The sequence below is a fragment of the Sebastes fasciatus genome, chromosome 22, assembly GCF_043250625.1.
Source record: "Sebastes fasciatus isolate fSebFas1 chromosome 22, fSebFas1.pri, whole genome shotgun sequence".
Classification (NCBI taxonomy): Eukaryota; Metazoa; Chordata; class Actinopteri; order Perciformes; family Sebastidae; genus Sebastes; species Sebastes fasciatus.
This window is the reverse complement of record NC_133816.1, coordinates 2660808-2680863: the sequence shown is the minus strand read 5'-3', so window position 1 is coordinate 2680863 and position 20056 is coordinate 2660808. Positions and strand designations below refer to the sequence as shown.

The 20056-nt window shown below is 40.1% G+C and overlaps 1 protein-coding gene across 2 annotated transcripts in view; it reads left to right on the top strand.

The window, feature by feature from the left end:
* Positions 1-20056, top strand: part of col4a5 (collagen, type IV, alpha 5 (Alport syndrome)) — a 74163-nt gene that overhangs the window by 16041 nt on the left and 38066 nt on the right. For both annotated transcript variants that reach the window (XM_074623117.1, XM_074623116.1), the window contains exons 2-8: positions 13034-13090; positions 13256-13345; positions 14746-14790; positions 15194-15238; positions 17340-17402; positions 18902-18955; positions 19051-19077. In XM_074623117.1, the coding sequence (XP_074479218.1) occupies positions 13034-13090; positions 13256-13345; positions 14746-14790; positions 15194-15238; positions 17340-17402; positions 18902-18955; positions 19051-19077 (381 nt within the window). The remainder of the gene's footprint in view (positions 1-13033; positions 13091-13255; positions 13346-14745; positions 14791-15193; positions 15239-17339; positions 17403-18901; positions 18956-19050; positions 19078-20056) is intronic.

Genomic DNA, 20056 nt, shown 5'->3' with positions numbered 1-20056 from the left:
ATCCAGTGCTATCTTGTTTTGTCTACAGCGGAGGCTCCTGGGTAAATATTAAGGTCGGGAAGCGGCTCATCCAAACAGCTATACACCTCCAGCATGCAGGTTTCACTGCTTGGTTTATGGAAGCACGGAGCAGAAGGTTTACACAGATGTCCACTTTCTCTGCAGAGTCTGTTAAGTTTAAACGTAAACGGGCTCATTTATTTTCCTGAAACGTGATTTGTTTGGATGGATGTTTTTAGCTGAGATTTTTTGGCTCAGGGTGCAGGAATTCCCTCGAGAGCAGACAGCAGGAGGTGGTTACAGATATAAAGATGTTCATGATTGTATGAAACAGATTTGAGCCCAAAGGAAGAACAATTCGGACCACACAGATTTGTCTGTTTTTGCAGTTACAGTTTCTGACTGTGAACCTGAATGCATCACGCAGAGCAAATCCCACAGGCGTGATCTTATCAGCGTGATTTTAAAGCATATTTAGAAAGAAAAGGTGCTGAGCTTTCTCTCTTTCTTTCTCACCTCCTTCCCCCCTCTCAGTCTATCCCCCAGGCTACACATATCCAGGTATTCAGCTGGCAAGCCGCCGCGCACCTCTCTAATTTCTTGTTGCCCGTAGCTACGACGCACCGTGCCAAGTGGTGATGTATGTGGAGCGTTGCAGAGAGATGGTAGAGGGGCATGTTTAAACCTGTGTCAGGCAGGGCTGGGCTGGGCCGGGCCGGGCTGGGCTAGGGTGGGTAGGAATTCAACCCTCCCTGTTTACAAGATCCACGTGAGGACATTTTTCTGTAACAATCACTGATAGATCAGCGATGCATGTTTACATATTCTGCACAGCTTTCTAGAATCATTTAGATCTTCAGATTAAACGGTGAAATGATTTGCATTCATATAAGCACCTAAAACTCCCAATAGAGCACAGCCAAGTGAGAAAAGGCACCAAGACTTGGAATGAAATGGAGACTGAAGGTGCTAATATTTCAGCCCAGTCGCACGAAAAGGCGCAGAAATGACGCAATAATTCACAAGGCATTTAGCGTGACCGCAGTTCGAGACCGGTGTTTTTTTGTAACTTGCGTTAGTGACGTTTCTGACGTGTTTTCCGTTGTCTCATTGTAGTTGTTCTGTGTCTCTTTGTAGTTGTTCTGTGTCTCTTTGTAGTTGTTCTGTGTCTCCTTGTAGTTGTTCTGTCTCTTTGTAGTTGTTCTGTGTCTCCTTGTAGTTGTTCTGTCTCTTTGTAGTTGTTCTGTGTCTCCTTGTAGTTGTTATGTGTCTCATTGTAGTTTCTCTGTGTCTCCTTGTAGTTGTTCTGTCTCTTTGTAGTTCTGTGTCTCCTTGTAGTTGTTCTGTGTCTCATTGTAGTTTCTCTGTATCTCCTTGTAGTTGTTCTGTGTCTCCTTGTAGTCGTTCTGTGTCTCCTTGTAATTGTTCTGTCTCTTTGTAGTCGTTCTGTGTCTCCTTGTAATTGTTCTGTCTCTTTGTAGTTGTTCTGTGTCTCCTTGTAATTGTTCTGTCACTTTGTAGTTGTTCTGTGTCTCCTTGTAATTGTTCTGTGTCTTTGTAGTCGTTCTGTGTCTCTCTGTAATCACATTGTGTAATTTTTGGTCGTTTTGTGTTTCTTTGTAATTGTTCTGTGTCTCTTTGTAATCATTCTGTGTCTCTTTGTAGTCGTTTTGTGTCTCTTTGTAATCGTTCTGTGTCTCTTTGTAGTCATTCTGTGTCTCTTTGTAGTCGTTTTGTGTCTCTTTGTAATCGTTCTGTGTCTCTTTGTAGTCATTCTGTGTCTCTTTGTAGTCATTCTGTGTCTCTTTGTAGTCATTCTGTGTCTCTTTATAGTCGTTTTGTGTCTCTTTGTAATCACATTGTGTAATTTTTGGTCGTTTCAGTACATATTTTCCTTAGTTTACATACTTATTTTAAGCCCAACCATGGGTTTTTTCCTTGTAGCGATGTATTGATTTTTGCCGTCAGCTCAGTCGGAGATTTGTAGTGTAGTTTATAGTCCTAGTTTTGTTATTCTGTTCATCAAGTTTTAGAAAGTCCAAACACTCCCTCGAAAGTTTGTGGATAATGCAGTATTTGCACTAACACTAAATTGCTTACAAAATGAACTAGGTCTGGTGCCTCAAGATGCGTAAGTGCTCTCCCTGCAGGTATCTCTCAGCAGGAGGTCACTCAGGGTCAACATTCATTAGACCAAATGAAAAGAGAAGATTGGGGGGAAAATTACGTTCAGAAGAAAGAGAATTCACGGGAATATCAATGGAATTCCTGGACCGGCACTGTGGCACGATGGCGTGTGTGTGTGTGTGTGTGTGTGTGTGTGTGTGTGTGTGTGTGTGTGTGTGTGTGTGTGTGTGTGTGTGTGTGTGTGTGAGTGTGTGTGTGTGTGTGTGTGTGTTTGTTTGTGTGTGTGTGTGTGTGTGTGTGTGTGTGAGACAGTCGGGGGTCTTCCTCTTCCAAAGAGCCGGTTAGTCAAAACACACATGGTCAGATTTTTGTGAAAATATTTGGTTTGGTCGTCGCTCTTGGGGCGTCAGCACCTTGAAGTAGTCAAAGTCCAGCAGTGATGAAAGGGATCAACGTTTTCACGGAGCCCAGAGCGCCACTCTCCACCACGACAATAAACACACACACACACTTTAAACACACAGATACTCAACACAGGAAGTAGAACATTCACACACATGCTGAGCCATGAAGTGATACCATTACAATAACGTTACCCTCTAGTTTTTCTGCATCAAATTGTCAGCAGTAATGCATACCATACTCTGATCACTTTTCTCATATTTTAGTTATAAAGTCACATGAAAAGTTATAAGATAAGAGATCAAATGGAACTATTCATCCAAAGGGAAAGGGTTGTGCAGCAGTTGCAGCACAAAATAAGAATGCAAATATAAAATATAAACAATGCCAAATAATCTAAACAGATTAACGGTAAGGACCCTAACAATATATACTGCTTATATTATAAAAGTGTTCTTCCATATTTTCACCATGAAAAGTGCAATCCAGATGTAACCAAAACGGCAGCAAACACACTAATTCATGGGCGGATTATATTCTGCAGACCCAACCACCTCTCGTACGTAGGAACAAGACACAGTCCGTTTTTTGTCTCTGTGGTCATTTAGTCTGTCATTATGTGTCACTTTTGGTCATTACTGTCTCTTTGTAGTCATTTGCTGTCCACTTGTAGTTGTTTTGTGTCTCTTTGTAGTCATTTTGTGACTCTTTGTAGTTGTTTTGTGTGTCTTTGTAGTCGTTTTATGTGTCATTGTAGTCGTTTTGTGTCTCTTTGTAATCATGTTGTGTTATTTTTGGTCATTCTGTGTCTCTAGTCATTTTGTATCTTCTTGCGGTCATTTTGTGTCTCTTTGTAATAATTTTGTGTCTCTGTAGTCATTTTGTATCTCCTTGCAGTAATTTTGTGTCTCGCAGTCATTTTGTGTGCCTTTGAAGTTGTTCTGTGTCTCTTTGTAGGTGTTTTGTTTGTCTTTGTAGTTGTTCCGTGTCCTTGCAGTCGTTTTGTAGTCATTTGTATCACTTTATAGTTGTTTTGTGTCTCTTTGTGGTCATTTTGTGTCTCTTTATAGTCGTTTTATGTCTCTTTGTAGTCGTTTTATTTCTCTTTGTAGTCGTTTTGTATCTCTTTATTGTCGTTTTGTGTGTCTTTGTAATCACTTTGTCTCTCTTTGTAGTCGTTTTGTGTCTTTGTGGTCGTTTTTTGTCTCTTTCTCGTCATTGTGTCTCTTTGTAGTTGTTTTTCATATCATTGTGGTTGGTTTGTGTCTCTTCGAGTTACATTTTGTAGGTGAAGACCTAGGAGGCCCCTGACATTTTGGGCCCCTGGGCCTGTGAAGGAAAACCAGGACAGATAAAATCCCATTTTTGTATCCTGCTAATGGAGATGCATGCATCAGAATCAGGTTTATAGAATATGCGTAACAATAAACATTAAGACAAAAGAAAAGACAAGTGCTACAAAAGTCAAGAATCCTGAATAGAAAATAGAAAGGTTAGATCTGTTTTTAACATTAAAATAGTTGGGCAATGTTTGAACGTATTTGAGGCTGAAGTATGAATAAAAGTATATTATATTCTGATACAATGACAAGGGGCCAGTGTCCTATGCATGCAAATAAACCTGTAATGTATGCAGTCAGACACATTACAGGCTCATCCTTTAAGCAGAACATTTTGTTATCTCACACGCTGATCAGAATTAGAACCAAATAGATTTGATTAGAAACATTTCTACTGGAAACGTATATAAATATGTGTGTCTCTAGTCTCAGATTGCGGTCTCTGACTGCTCTGGGATCAGTGTTGGAAAGCAGAAGTTATTAGTTGTGGTTAGATTGAGGACGGATTCACACGCTCGGTGTGTTTGTGTGTATTAACGACGGCAGCTGTGTGTTCCGTGTATGAGAGTGTTTGTCTATTTGCAGTGTGTTTCTATGCTGCATCAATGCCTAGGTAGGTGTGTGTGTGTGTGTGTGTGTGTGTGTGTGTGTGTTATCCAGGGCAGGGCGGTGTGTGTAGGTGTCTAATCATCAGTCTCTGATGAGCGGGGGAATTCCAGTCTCGCCAGTCTAATCCCCGGGTACATGCCTTCCGCTCCCTCCCATCCCCCCCCCTCCTCCTCCTCCTCCTCCTCCTCCTCCTCCTCCTCCTCCTCCTCCTCCTCACCTGGCTCACCCCTCCATCACTCTGTACACGCCTAGAGCTCCTTTTCGTTTTTCAACAGTTTGTTTTTGGGATAAAAAAATAAATGAAATCACCCCTCAGGTACTCCTATACGCCATTATTTTTTTGTGTGGATTATATCAAGTGCTGGAAGAAGTACTCCGATCTTTTACTGAAGTACAAGTACCAATACCACAGTGTAGAAATACTCCTAATGCGTTCAAAGTTTTATTTTAGTACAAAGTATTAGCATGGCACTAAATATGTGTGTTTATTATATATATCAATTTCAATCATTACTTTGAATGTATCCTATATTCTTATATTTTCATTTACTCTTTATTATAATAATAATAATTATTATGTAGTTACTTGATACAAGGATAGGTTCATTATCAATAATATATCATTACCAAATGTTTTTCCTATAATTATGAATTGCTTATTTTATTTTATTTTATTTTTCTGGTTTCAACATTTATTTTAAAAACAGAAAAGACACACGTTGGAATTGAATTGTAAAATAAGCATTTTGCTAATAAAAAGAAATCTTTACAAAAATAGTATTAGCATCAAAATACATTAAAAGTATCCTACTCATTATGCAGAATGGCCCATATACAGTATATTATATTATTGTATTATGATTATTGATGCATTCATGTGTTCATCACTTTAATGTTGCCGCTCATTTTATTTACTTTACTGTGTATCGTTTAAAAACTGCCAATGCCAGCACCACTACCAGTACCCTTAAAGTGATCCCGATACTAATAGAGTACTTCATTCGATACCCATCATGTGAATGGAAGCTGTGTGTGTCCCACTGGCTAGCTAATCGCTAATCAACTGCACAGCTTTTCCCTTAAAGAGACAAGTTTTTCTCAGCTTTTTAATTCATTATTAAAATTTCTTTTAACCGTTTCAACCATGGATGTATTAAAAGAACTGGATACAGCGTTGGAGGCGGCGCCCCGTTCATTCCTATGAGAGTTGCTCATTGGCGCATAAAGCCTAAATGTCTCGACTTCCGTCTGGAGAAGTACCCGGATCTTGGCGGATTAGGGCAACTGGGACATGCGCAGTAGCGTTCGCTCGGTCACATGACTCGGTCACGGGGTCACGCCGTCGTCACGGCTTGCGCTCCAGCCTCGGTCAGGGTCTCACTCCCATGAACGGAGGAAGGGAAATAACTCTGGATTCAGCTATTAATGCATTTTACAACTTTAAGAACGTAATTTTTTAAATAAGGACTATTAGAGTGTTCGTACTGGGAAGTTGATTCACCTCAAAAAGATGTATCTGCTGAGTTACAGACGTCTCTTTCCCAATGTAAGTCTATGGGAAAAAGTATTTTTGGGCCCAACGGCATCATGTGACGGACACGGAAGTTGCAGTACCGCCGTTTGGCCGCTACGAAAGTCCGGATTGTCTACCGGAGCACTTCCTGGGGGCTTGGTTTCAACCGATAGCGTTAATCAGTTAAAATGCTTAATGTTGGTTAACGGTTAACGGTTAATTATTAACATCCCTACACGAGGATCAGTAACGTTTTTATCTGAATCTATAATAGCCCATTACATCATCATTTATTTGATTATTTTGTATTATGAAGCTCAATATGTAAAGTAACTAAAGTTGTCAAATAATATTTACCTCTGAGATGTAGTAGTAGGAGTAGAACTTTGAAGTAGCAGAAAATGGAAAGTACCTCAAATGTGTACTTAAGTACAGTACTTAAGTAAATGCACGTAGTTACTTTCCACCACTGGTCTGAAATGGGTCATTCTGCATAATGACTACTTTTACTTTCTGTAGTATGTTTTGATGCTACTTTTGTACTTTTACTCAAATAGGATTTTGAATGAAGGACTTTTACTTCTTCACTGTGATATTACTATTTTTACTGAAGTAAAAAGTACTTCTTACTTAAACTTAGGCTACTTGTTGCCCATTATATGCTTCACCCTGACCTCATATAGTACATGTTCACCTGTCAGTGTGAGAGCTGTACCTGTGCAGTCATGACTCTGGCTGGTACTACCTGTCCTGTACGGACCTCCAGTGGTGCTGCGGCGGGCCGGCCGGGGCTCGGTAGAGTACACGAGCCCGGCTTTACCCCGCCCTCTCAGGGCCTGATCGGCGTGATGGAAAAAAATAAAAAAGTGGGACGGAGGTAAGGAGGGAGTGAGGGGACTGATAGAGAGAGCTAAAAGACAGATACAGACAGAGGGAGTGGAGCAAATATCTGCAGCTCACTGACCTCTCTAAGTGGATTACATGCCCCGTCAGTGCTGCGGGGGTAAATGAGAGGGTGGAGAGAGGGACTCCATGGCATGGAGAGAGAGAGAGAGAGAGAGAGAGAGAGAGAGAGAGAGAGAGAGAGAGAGAGAGAGAGAGAGACTGTATTTAGGCAGGTTTATAAACCACGCTCAGCTCTGCTCAGTCCATTATTTTACCCCATAGGAAAACAGATTTGCACTTAATCAAACACATCAGTGCACAGTGCAACACCTCAGCCTGCAGCTATATGATAAGAACCAAGTAAAACACACTCAAACATGCAGCATTCATTTTACCGTCATTAGGACCACTGTCGATATCATAGATTCATAATGTAATACCATGCCATCATTTAGCATGTGATATCATTAGTCTGTTATATGTTATATGTAGGGCTGGGTGATCAGGACAAAATCTTTTATCACGATATAGGTCATTTCATATCTCAGTAACGATATATATCACAATATATCATGTTTTCTGCAATAAATAAATAGTCTATATGTAATAACCACGTGGTAAAACCTATTTTCGTATACTCCTGTGTGAATTAAACACTTGGCAAATGAAAAATACAGAGAATTTTCTCAGTTTCAAGGAATAAATTATAAAAAAAAATGTATATTTCCAGCTACACTTAAACGTTTACATGCATGCACACAAATACAGAGTCATTAGATCAACACAATAGTTTGATTTGTCCAAGTTTGATCAGATTTTTTTGAGAAATATGAGTAAGCATGTGCTATATCGCGATATCTCGATATATGATTTTATCACGATTCCATTGAAAGACGATACATTATCATATTGAATTATCGCCCAGCCCCAGCTATTTAAAGCGGTGGAAGAAGTATTCAGACCTTTTAAGTAAAAGTTGTAATACCACAGTGTAGAAATACTCTGTAAGTATTGGCATGAAAATATACTTAAAGTACCAAAAGTGAAAGTACTCATTATGCTGAATAATAAATAATATATTACTATAATTATTGACACATTCATTTGCAAGCATCACTAATGTAGCTGCAGCTAATTTAACTACTTTACCGTCGGTAGCTTAATCATTAATAAGACATCATAATTTATCAGCTGATTGGTGTTGAATATTAGATATATGGAGCTAAAGCTGTCAAATAAATGTAGTGGTGTTTACTAAAATAGAAGTACTTCAAAATTATACTTAAGTACAGTACTTGAGTAAATGTACTCCGTTACATTCCACCCCTACTTATTGCCTCAAATGTATGACACTGGAAGGCTGACATGGTTACATCATTACCACAGTATTTATCAAGATAGTCTGATTTTCATATATGTTATGTAATGGTTCCCAAGCTGAGGGTCGCAAGAGGGGTCGCAAGAGATATCTGAGGGGCCGTGAGATGATCAACCAAAAGATATAACACAGTATAGAGGTCCTAAATAAAAGTTAGTTTGTGAGATTTTAATCAGAAATTTAAATATATATATATATATTAAATAAAAATATTTTAAAAAGTTATTATGATCCAGCAGAAACTCCATCACTCAGCCCTGCTGGCAGGTTAATGTGCATTTTCAAACTGTTATTCAGAGACTTTATTACCTTCTAACATGCTACAACATTACACAGCACTTGTTAATGTTAGTTGGCACTGTTACTGTTTTATTAAATACATCAAACAGTTGTAATATTCATGATGGATGATAGAAACACGTTACATCGTTAATATAATACGTTTCTGTTCAAATTTAAGAGATTATTTTAGAGTCATAAGAATTTTCCCATAGTCAAACAGTAAACTTTTGCTTCTGTGGTCGGTTTCAGAGAAATTATTTATTATTAATTAATTTTTTTATCTTCAAAATAATTAATAATCTGCCAGTTACAACAGCTGTACAGTAGCTATAAAATGGTTTCATGATTTTAAGGGATGCAAGACAACTTTTTAAAATATATATATATATATACAGCTAACCTATATCTCGGTATTTCCTAGATTTCTGTGAAGAAAGCCAAATTAAATTGTTATTTTAAAAGTTTGGATAATGATATAATATAATATGATATGAAATATCCATAAAATATGTCACTTAGTCAGGAGTCATCAGTTTACTCATAGAAAAGGGGTCCCTTAGGGAAAAAGGTCTGGAACCACTGCTCTCACATTTATGCTGATTGCTAGTGTTAATCACTTATGCTAATTGCTAATGCTAATTGCTAGTAGGGCTGCACCGATACCGGATCGGATATCGGGCCGATACTGACTTAAATAGCTGGATGGGGTATCGGTGACAATGGATCCGATCTATTCAATTCTATTCTATGTTTATATACTATATATATTATATACTGGAATTTGAATTCCTGTTTCAATTTTGACAAATTTTTTGCTGCATTGAAAACGTTTACACTTGAATTGTAATTCCTATTAATTGAGATTTCTTTACCAAGTTGTTGGTGTACGATTTATTATTTTAATAATAAATAAAAATTCTGTTCATTTTTAAGATTTTTTTTTACCAAATTACTGGTGTACGATTTATTATTTTAATCATAAATAAAAATTCAACGTGTATAAATAAAATAATATTATAATATTATATTATTTAATATTTCTATTTATTTGTTACATTTTATATAAGTTAAGAAAGTTAAGAAAAAAATGTTTAAGTCAAACCTGAAGTTGCCTTATACACAAAAGAACACCGACTTCCACACAGTGAGGCATACAGCTCATTAATTAAACACTGGTATCGGATCGGTACTCGGTATCGGTATCATCAACGATTCACAGCAGCGTTGCCAGATGTATGATAATTAGCGTATTTGTAGGATAATTTTGCACTCTGTACCATCAATAATGCAAAAAGTGCCATAATGTACCGTACGATAATTTGACTCGCGAGCACAGCTGTCGTTCTCTCTCCCTCCTGTCTTGTAATTTAATTTTATAAAAGGAGGCTATTACAACAATTGACATGGACATACAGCCCCTTCTACACATCATAGCTACGTCAGCTTGATTTAAAAGAAACAAAAAAAAGGATGTGGGTAGATTTAGACGGCTTCAGTTCACTGTCGGAAAGGGCTGTCTAGTGGCAAGATAAAGCGGTGAAAATATTCTAAATATAGCGTACACTTAAACTGATATTGATTTGAACTGAAGCCATTATATGACTCTTCAAAGCCACCAGACTTCATTGACAAAAACAGTCATTTTACTTCGCAGAACACAAGAGTATAGCCATACAACCCCACAAAAACCCTTTCAGTTATTCACAGGCTAACTGAAAGGGTAACGGCTATCATTAACGGTAAAGTTAAAGTAATGTAAGGCCAGCAGTTCATGTGGTGTTTTTTGTATTTCCTCCAGTGTAGCATGAAAGCATGGTGGATGATTTAATCAGGACGTAGTTTTGTTTTTTTGTTTTGTCTTAATTCACAACGTTAGCACGTGTTTAAAACTGCATAAAAGTGCGACTGTAATCCGGTAGAAAATATGTTTCCTTCGAAATGTAATAAAGAATGCAGTTAAGTTTTATGGGAATTTTTTTCGGAGACAGAGTTGGTCCATAAAGTCCAATCAAGTGGGTAACAAGTACAGTGTTGTGACTGGTTTAAGTGGAAATCTCCTGGGTTTTAAAGATGTTTTTAAAGCCTTATTAGAGCAGACGAGCGCTGTCATGCTCCTCTGGATAAATGCATGTCGATGGGGGGGGGGGGGGGGGGGGATGGATGAAGAGAAAGAGAGAGATGGAGTTGAAAAGAGTGCGAGCTGCAGGCCTGGGCGTGGGAGAGCAGACTGCATTGAGCTGAAGCAGACCAGAGACTAATCTGGAGATTCAGGGCTTGTAAAAACACCTCGACACACACACACACACACACACACACACACACACTTGGCTACCCATGTGCAAATGTATTCAGGCATGTATGTGTGTGTTGGTGACCCCTCTACCCTCCAGTCCAGAGAACAGTTTGTGTTTACCTCCAACATGTGACATTCTGGGCATCTTTTAAACCCCAAAAATACTCCTGACGTGTGAGAAGTTTATACTTTCTGACATGGAAGGCCTCCGTGGGAATCAAACCCTCATCCCCTGTCTGTTAACAGTGCCTTGCTTTAGCCTCTGAGCCTTGCAGGAAGACGCCGCTACATACAGACAGCGATCTATCTCTAGATCTCTAGACCTCTAGACCAGCAACTTGTGTTCTGTAAGATAAAATTACTGTTTTTGTGAATGGAGTCTGGAGACCATTTTTGCGTCAAAATATTGATTTCTTCAGTAAGTAGCCGTGTAATAAGCGGGATAATGTACAGCCAGCGGGTCATTGCTGTGAAAGAATCATCGACAGGGCGATGCTGCATCGCACATATTGCACATATCCCCCTTAGCGCACATATCGCACATATCGCACATATCGCTCGCAGGCACCTAGGTGTAATCAAAATCCTATTGTGACAGACTTTGTGATATCAGCAAATATCATATCATTGTCCAAAGAATCGATATGATTTACACCCCTATTAAAGATGCACTAATCGGATCGTCTGGACCGATATCAATGCGAGAACTGAAACAATTTGTCGTTTAATCAATGGATCAACAGAAAAATGACCTGCAACAGTTGTGTCTTGTCATTTTGCAAGCAAAAATGTCAAAAAATCTGCTTTTCAAATGTAGGAATTTGAAGCTTTTCTATGAATCTGACCCATTACAACTCTCACTGGGCTGTAACACTTCATTTGATGGACAAAGACACACATAATTGCTAGTTTCAGCTTCTCAAATTTGAGGATCTGCTGCTTTTTTGTGTTTTATATCACTGCAAATTGAATATATTTGGGTTTTGGACTGCCACTCACACAAAACAAGACATTTGACGGGCATTTCTTACAATTTTCCGCCATTTTTTTACACTGAGAATTAGTCACAGCCCATCCGTCTGCGCTGACCAATAAAACAGTGAGACCATGAAAGCCACCAACTCAAACACGGACACACAAAAAGGTTTTTGCCGACGCAGAAGAATGCTGACTGTCCTCTCTCGTGCGCTCTCTGCCTCCCTGTCTGTCTTTCTCACAACCTGACTGGCTGGCTGGCTGGCATGCGTGCAATCGATGCCCGTCTGGCATCCGCTGTGTCAACAAGCATGGGAAAAGTTAATCAACAGCTTGGCACTCCCACTTCCATCCCTCCCTTCTTCCCTTTAACCCCTCTCCTCCACAACCTTCTCACTCTTTACGCCTCTGATAAAGGCATTTCCTGCTGAGAAAACCGAAGTTGTTTTTTTTTTTTAGATAAAAGCTTATTATTTGAGGTTAGCTTGTTGTTTTGGTCCTCGCTGACCTCACATCATTAAACACACCTGCAAACCTCCTTCTCTGTGGGAAGGAGTGCTGCCTGCAGCATGCAGTATCATGATGATAGAGCGCCCTCTAGTGGCGCTGGTGGATTTTAAGCATCCACTTTCACTGATAGATGCATAATATTAAAGAGATATCAACAAAACAACAGCAAACAAAAAAATGCAAACAGGATTTTAAGCCTTTTTTTAGGAGTTCTTGAAATTTTTTACTATTTTTCTATTATGATGATGTTTGTTTTAATGTATGTTTTCTTGTGCTGTGAGTGTTTGTCTTTAACATTTGACAAATGTACCCTTGGGTATTAATAAAGAAAGCCTGACCTTGAACAAAGATCATAATGAACTCCACACGACTTCAATAAGAATTCAATTTACATATGTATATTCCCAATCAATATTCACAATTTGTTTGCTTTTTTTTTTGTTATTTGCTGTTTGCTCACTGTTTTTATAATGTGAGAAATTGTCATAAATAAAACAATAAAAAAAAAGATAATAAAGAACAGTGATAGCAAGAAACTACAGTACATTTTTATAAATTATTTATTATTTTCTATTTATTATGATTATTTTCCGAACCCTAACCCGATGTCCACATGGTGATATATATTTAAGGTTATTTGTCTGTGGTTTTGTCTCTGAGTTATGATTATGATATTTTACAAACAAACACCCTCATCTCTCTTTCGTGTTGCCCAACAGGCTTGCCATGGATGTGTGGGATCCAAATGTGACTGCAGCGGAGTAAAAGGAACCAAGGTAGGCAAAAAAACACACAACACCCACAGGAGGACTTCTAGCTGTTAACGCCTGCAGTATAGTGTGTCATTAAAAGTCTATATACTCTGCATATGAATGCTGAATAAGGAAGGGTTGAGGTGAAGTGTTACTGTTTGTTTACGGTACCTGTTTCACTGTGTGCAGGGTGAGCGGGGTTTCCCAGGTCTCACCGGACAGCCTGGTGTCCCAGGATTCCCCGGACCTGAGGGGCCGATCGGATCCAGAGGAGAGAAGGTGGGTCGGGGGTCAATACTGGAACAGATGAGGGAAGAGTCGGGAAACTATGAGGAACGTTACAGTTGTTAGGGTTACTCCGTGTAGTATTCAAGTAGAACATGTAGGTCTAATATGTAGCGTTAAGGGATAATGCTAATACCTGGAACAATCATTGCCATCCCATGAGGTCCCTATGCAATGGAAACGTCCGTCACTGCTCCAGTAAATAGGACGGACCTTAGCTATGACTTGGCAACGGGAGATATTTCTAGTCCGCTCCGCTCATAGGACCCTTTAGCGTCAACGTCAATAACATAACGTACGGTTGACAAAAATATGTCAAATATAATTTGACAGTATGTTTAACAATGAGACTAGCTAGCCATCCAGCCATGTCACTGTCCCCAAATCTATATCAAGATTTACACAAAATCTTGATTAGCATCACGCTAACATAAAGCTAACAGATTCAATGTCAGTAATGTAACGGTTTTAAATATGATTTGACAGTATGTTTAACAACAAGACTATCTAGCTATACAGCCATGTCATGGCTTACACTTACTACTCTGAGTGCATAAGTGCGTTCACACTGGGAAGTACGGCAAAATGCAGTGCACTCAAAGTACCCGGATGTTGTACTCAAAACGGTCAGATCGTTGAGTGTGGAACGCTGGACACTTTCCACACTCAACTGTCGCCATCTTGGCTACGTAGCGGAAGGGGCGGAGCCACGACCACTATTCAAACATACGTAGATAACAGAATAAAACAATACAATACGTAAACATACCGCTGCATTTTCAGCCAACAGGAGGACACATCGTAGGCGTAGGCGACGACTTTGGAAACGTAATTTCCACTCTGCTTTCATTTTTTTTCAGAAGATATTTTGGCGGGTAGCGAGCCGCGGTCAAATGTTGTGATCGTCATTTCCAGTCAGTGCACCGCGGAGTATTCGATTTGAGACGACCCTACCCCGTTGAAATTTAGGCACTACTCAAGTGAGTACAGAGTGCACAAAGTGCACTACATTGAGGTGTACTTCTGGAAGTACGTGGATTGGAACACACTCGTCTCCTAACCAATATCAAAGGTTTCACAAAGTTAGCGTAACGCTAGCATAAAGCTATAAGTAAGCTAGTAAGATTGCTGTTTCAGTAGCCGGCGCATTGATTTAGAACGGTGAACAGGCAGTTTAACTGGAACTACTTAGCAGGTAAGGATCAAGTATTCACCCATTACAAAAACCTGAGTCTATATTTGATTTCAATACTTTGTCTGATCACAGAATAAGTAAACAACTGAAAATATGATGAAGTGTTTTGGTTGCAAACTCTCAGTAACGTTACATGATGGACGCAATTCGGTCGAATGTTATTCATCTAATCCAGTTTAATGTCTGCTCTTCCTCTCAGGGTGGCGATGGACTTCAGGGACTATACGGTCCAAAAGGAATACGAGTAAGTATATCACCTTTTTTTCATTTTTATTTATATTTAATATTATTTATTTGCCATCTCTTCTCTTGCCGCAACAGTTTACACTTCACTTAAAAGACATACTGAGAAAAACTCTCTCTAATCAGGTTTACATTCATTTATTGATCATTGTCCTCCCTTCATGGTAATCCCAGGGTAAAAAAGTGATTTCAGTTGGATTAGATTTCACCAACATTGTGTAAACAGTGAAGGATGCCAGGTTGTAATACCCTCCTCTGACCAGCAGATGTCCACATTTCATCTTATCACTAACAGAGTCATTGAAGTCATAAAGAAACTATGAGCTGAATCCTCTGTGGTTGACATATTCTGCAGCTTTTATACTTTAAATGACAGATTCTTTTCATTATTTCCCTCCTAACAGGGGCCGTCTGGATTGCCAGGATTCCCAGGAACACCAGGACTTCCAGTGAGTTTTCCACATCATCTAAAAATCAGGGGTGGAAAGTACAAATACTTGAGTAAAAATGTGTTAGATCAAATTAAAAAGTCCCAGTAGAACCAGTCCACTCAGTCTCTCTGTCCCAGTAGAACCAGTCCACTCAGCCTCTCTCACCCTGTATACCCAGTCCACTCAGCCTCTCTGTCCCAGTAGAAACAGTCCACTCAGCCTCTCTGTCCCAGTATAACCAGTCCACTCAGCCTCTCTGTCCCAGTAGAAACAGTCCACTCAGCCTCTCTGTCCCAGTATAACCAGTCCACTCAGCCTCTCTGTCTCAGTATACCCAGTCCACTCAGCCTCTCTGTCCCAGTAGAACCAGTCCACTCAGCCTCTCTGTCCCAGTATAACCAGTCCACTCAGCCTCTCTGTCTCAGTATACCCAGTCCACTCAGCCTCTCTGTCTCAGTATACCCAGTCCACTCAGCCTCTCTGTCCCAGTAGAACCAGTCCACTCAGCCTCTCTGTCCCAGTATAACCAGTCCACTCAGCCTCTCTGTCTCAGTATACCCAGTCCACTCAGCCTCTCTGTCTCAGTATACCCAGTCCACTCAGCCTCTCTGTCCCAGTAGAACCAGTCCACTCAGCCTCTCTGTCCCAGTAGAAACAGTCCACTCAGCCTCTCTGTCCCAGTATAACCAGTCCACTCAGCCTCTCTGTCCCAGTATAACCAGTCCACTCAGCCTCTCTGTCTCAGTATACCCAGTCCACTCAGCCTCTCTGTCCCAGTAGAACCAGTCCACTCAGCCTCTCTGTCCCAGTACACCCAGTCCACTCAGCCTCTCTGTCCCAGTATACCCAGTCCAATCAGCCTCTCTCACCCAGTATACCCAGTCCACTCAGCCTCTCTGTCCCAGTATACCCAGTCCACTCAGCCTCTCTGTCCCAGTATACCCAGTCCACTCAGCCTCTCTGTCCCAGTATAACCAGTCCACTCAGCCTCTCTGTCCCAGTAGAACCAGTCCACTCAGCCTCTCTGTCGCAGTAGAACCAGTCCACTCGTTCGCTCTGTCCCAGTATACCCAGTCCACTCAGCCTCTCTGTCCCAGTAGAACCAGTCCACTCAGCCTCTCTGTCCCAGTATACCCAGTCCACTCGTTCGCTCTGTCCCAGTATACCCAGTCCACTCAGCCTCTCTGTCCCAGTAGAACCAGTCCACTCAGCCTGAATGCAGAAGTCATGGCTGAAGGATCCACCATTTAGCATGTTAGCATTTAGCATGTTAGCCACAGCATGCACTTTTTGGGTGTGTTTGATTTGTGTCAGCTAGCATGCCCGCTGGGTGGTGCAATAAACCAGTGATTAATTAATCTAACCTATTCCGCGGTACAATAATGCTAACCTAATGACATCAATTTATATTATATCTATCTATGTTTTATATATTCCTTTTTTTTCTATTTGCACACAGTTTATCATGACTTGAAAACTACTAAGTAAAAGTAAAATTACAGATTTAAAAAAAAAAAAATGATTCGTGTATCTAAATCCATTCTAAGGATGTATTAGGCTACTTGTTTCTTCTTTTGAGATTGAAGGTCCCATATCGTGCTCATTTTCAGGTTCTTACTTGTATTTAGGGTTTCTACTAGAACATGTTTACATGCTGTAATGTTTAAAGTGTTTCAAAAGCTCAGTTTCTGAATACGGGCTGTGTGTATTTCTCTGTGGATTGAGAGTTTCGATACTTTCACAGTATTTATATAGAACTTAAACCTCCTTTATAATATAAATGACATTAAAATGTCATTTTTTACAATATGGGACCTTTTAAAGAATGTACCTGTAACTACTAGGGCGGGTTCTTATTGGTCTGTGCTAATGATGGAGTGCTCCTCAGCCAATCAAGAACTAGAGGTAATAATACGCTAAATTAAGGAACTCCTAGCCCAAAATCTGCTCCCTGAGCACTCTATTGTACAGGTACACACTAAAAAAAAGAAAGGAAAAGTAATTTGTAGCTTCCACCCCTGTTTAAAGTCCTACTGAAATAATTCTTACACTACTTTGTCAAAAAACCCAGGTAGGAGCACGTGTGATGTAACTTCCTGTTTACTTTGTGTTTCCTCAGGGTCTGCCCGGCCAGGACGGACCTCCAGGCCCGAGAGGAATTGCGGGTTGCAATGGGACTAAGGTATCTGATGAAAAGTCTTTCAGGAAATAAAAAAAAAAAAAAAAGCATTTGGAACAAATGACAGAAAAGACAGGAGTTCCAGCCCGTTGTTATTCCCAGGGCGTGAAATACCGGACGCTTTGTCCCGGCTGTCAGCGCTTGATACCGATGGTATGAGACGCACAAGCTTTCCATTAACCACAATGTAAACCCATCCGCGGCCTCAGAGTAAGCGCTCAGAGAAAGCGGGAGGTGGATGGGTCCGACAAGTCACATTTGCACTGTAAAGCCGTAGCCATTTTAAGCCCAACCATAATCCTAAACCTAACAAAGTGGTTTTGTTGCCTAAACCTAATCAAGTGTTTTTGTTTACTTCACAACATCAAACACGTGTTTCCTGCGACCGAAAAGTGACGCCGAGGGATCTGACAGAGCGTCAGTGTGTGACGAGTTGTGTCTGAAAAAATAAGAAAGTAAACCTAAAAAATAAGTAGCGTCTGATATATCATTAAAAGGATAATGATGAGTTATCATTTTGCATCAAAGCTAATTTGTGCCAGATTTTATTATCTTGTCATTTGATATTGTTTTTGACCCAGAGATTTAAATTTTTGCCAGATTTGTATTATTCTCACATTGCAAAAGCCTCTGTAATGCCATGAATAATAATAACCATTTATGGGCGTCGACAAAATAAATCTTAACTCAAGGCCTACTTTCTAGCTTTTTCCGGATCATTTTTATTATGGCTCTCAATCGATTAAAGTTGTGATTAATTGCATGATTGTCTATAGTTAATCTGGATTAATAGCTAATCACATTTTTCTTTTTTTTAAATGTACCTTAAAGGGAGATTTATCAAGTATTTAATCCACTTATCAACATGGGAGTGGACAAATATGCTGCTTTATGCAAAAGTATGTATATATTTATTAATGTAAATCAATTAACAACACAAAACAATGACAAATATTGTCCAGAAACCCTCACAGGTACTGTATTTAGCATAAAACAATATGCTCAAATCATAACAAACTGCAGCCCAACAGGCAACAACAGCTGTCAGTGTGTCAGTGTGCTGACTTGACTATGACCTACCCCCAAACTGCATGTGATTATCATAAAGAGGTCATGTCTGTAAAGGGGAGACTCGTGGGTACCCATAGAACCCATTTACATTCACTGATCTGGAGGTCAGAGGTCAAGGGACCCCTTTGAAAATGGACATGACCGTTTTTCCTCGCCCAAATTTAGCGCTAGTTTGGAGAGTTATTTAAACTCCTTCACGACAAGCTAGTATGACATGGTTGGTACCGATGGATTCTTTAGGTTTTTCTAGTTTCATATGATAACAGTGTCTTCCCTCTAGCTTTAAAACTGAGCCCGCGACATCCTACAAATCGGACGTTGCGTTAATGCAATGAAGTAATTAGTGAAGTTAAAACTTAAATGCATTTAACTTTGACAGCCCTAATTATTATCTGTGGGCTGTGTGTTAACTGTGTTCCTCCTCTCTCCAGGGTGAGAGGGGTTTCTCAGGAAGCGGTGGAATCCCCGGACAGCAGGGACAGCACGTGAGTTTTCAGCGTTGAAGAGAGAGTTTGTTTCGTTATCAGACCGTTTAACAATTAACGTTCTCCTTTAACATGTTTTATCTTTTTCTTTCTAGGGTCCACCTGGTCTGCCAGGACAAAAGGTGAGTGTTAAATGTAATGAATCTTATTGGTACATAAAATCACAGCTCCTACTGCAGAGGTCTAATCAGCCAAGGTGACTAGAAACACCTGTGTGGCTGAGCGGGGCCTTTAACCAGGTAGACGGAGTCAGCTCAAACAGTTCAAGCTAATTAAATGCTGTCACACTGTACTTTATTAGAGTCATCAGTGTTTCAGGCTCAAGTTTAAAGGTCCCATAGCATGCTCATTTTCAGGTTCATATTTGTATTTTATATTTCTACTAGAACATGTTTACGTTGCTTAAAGGGACTGTTTGTAAGATTCAGAAATGTCTTGTTAACAGCGACACCTGTGGCTATTAAGTCAACTAAAGTCAGCGTCCTGTTGCTCGCGCTTGTCCTCGCTCTAAATAGACATGAACGAGCATCGCTCAAAACAGTGAGGCGACACACATCAGCTAAAACCACAACATCACTTTATATTTCACCTGCTTGGCAGTAATGTTAGCTGACCAGACGAAGGTCTCTCCATGAATCACTGCTGATCCTAGTGTTGGCTTTTCCTGCTTCAGCCTCCCGACCGGTGTCCCGAGACACCGGCACCCGGTCGGAGACGTAAACGTTTCTCGCTGCGGAGCCCCGTCACTTCACAAGACACAGGAAGCCTCTGTTGGTCTGGAGGAGCTGCAGCAGTTATTTCTGCACAAACGTCCACTGAACATTCACTAGATATTCAAGTACTAGTACATTTCAACGGAATTATAACAGAATTGTGTTGCTAGGCAACCATTTTGGTTCATGTTTACTTCCTGTCAGCTGATGTCATTCACATACACTGCAACCGGATATAAACTGGGACACATTTAGAATGTTAATGTTTAAAACTGAGTAATGGTCTAAACATTGTAGATTTGTGACATCACAAATGGACAGAAATCCTGACAGCTTGTCTCAAAAGCAGCGTTTCTGAATACGGGCTGTGTGTATTTCTTCATGGATT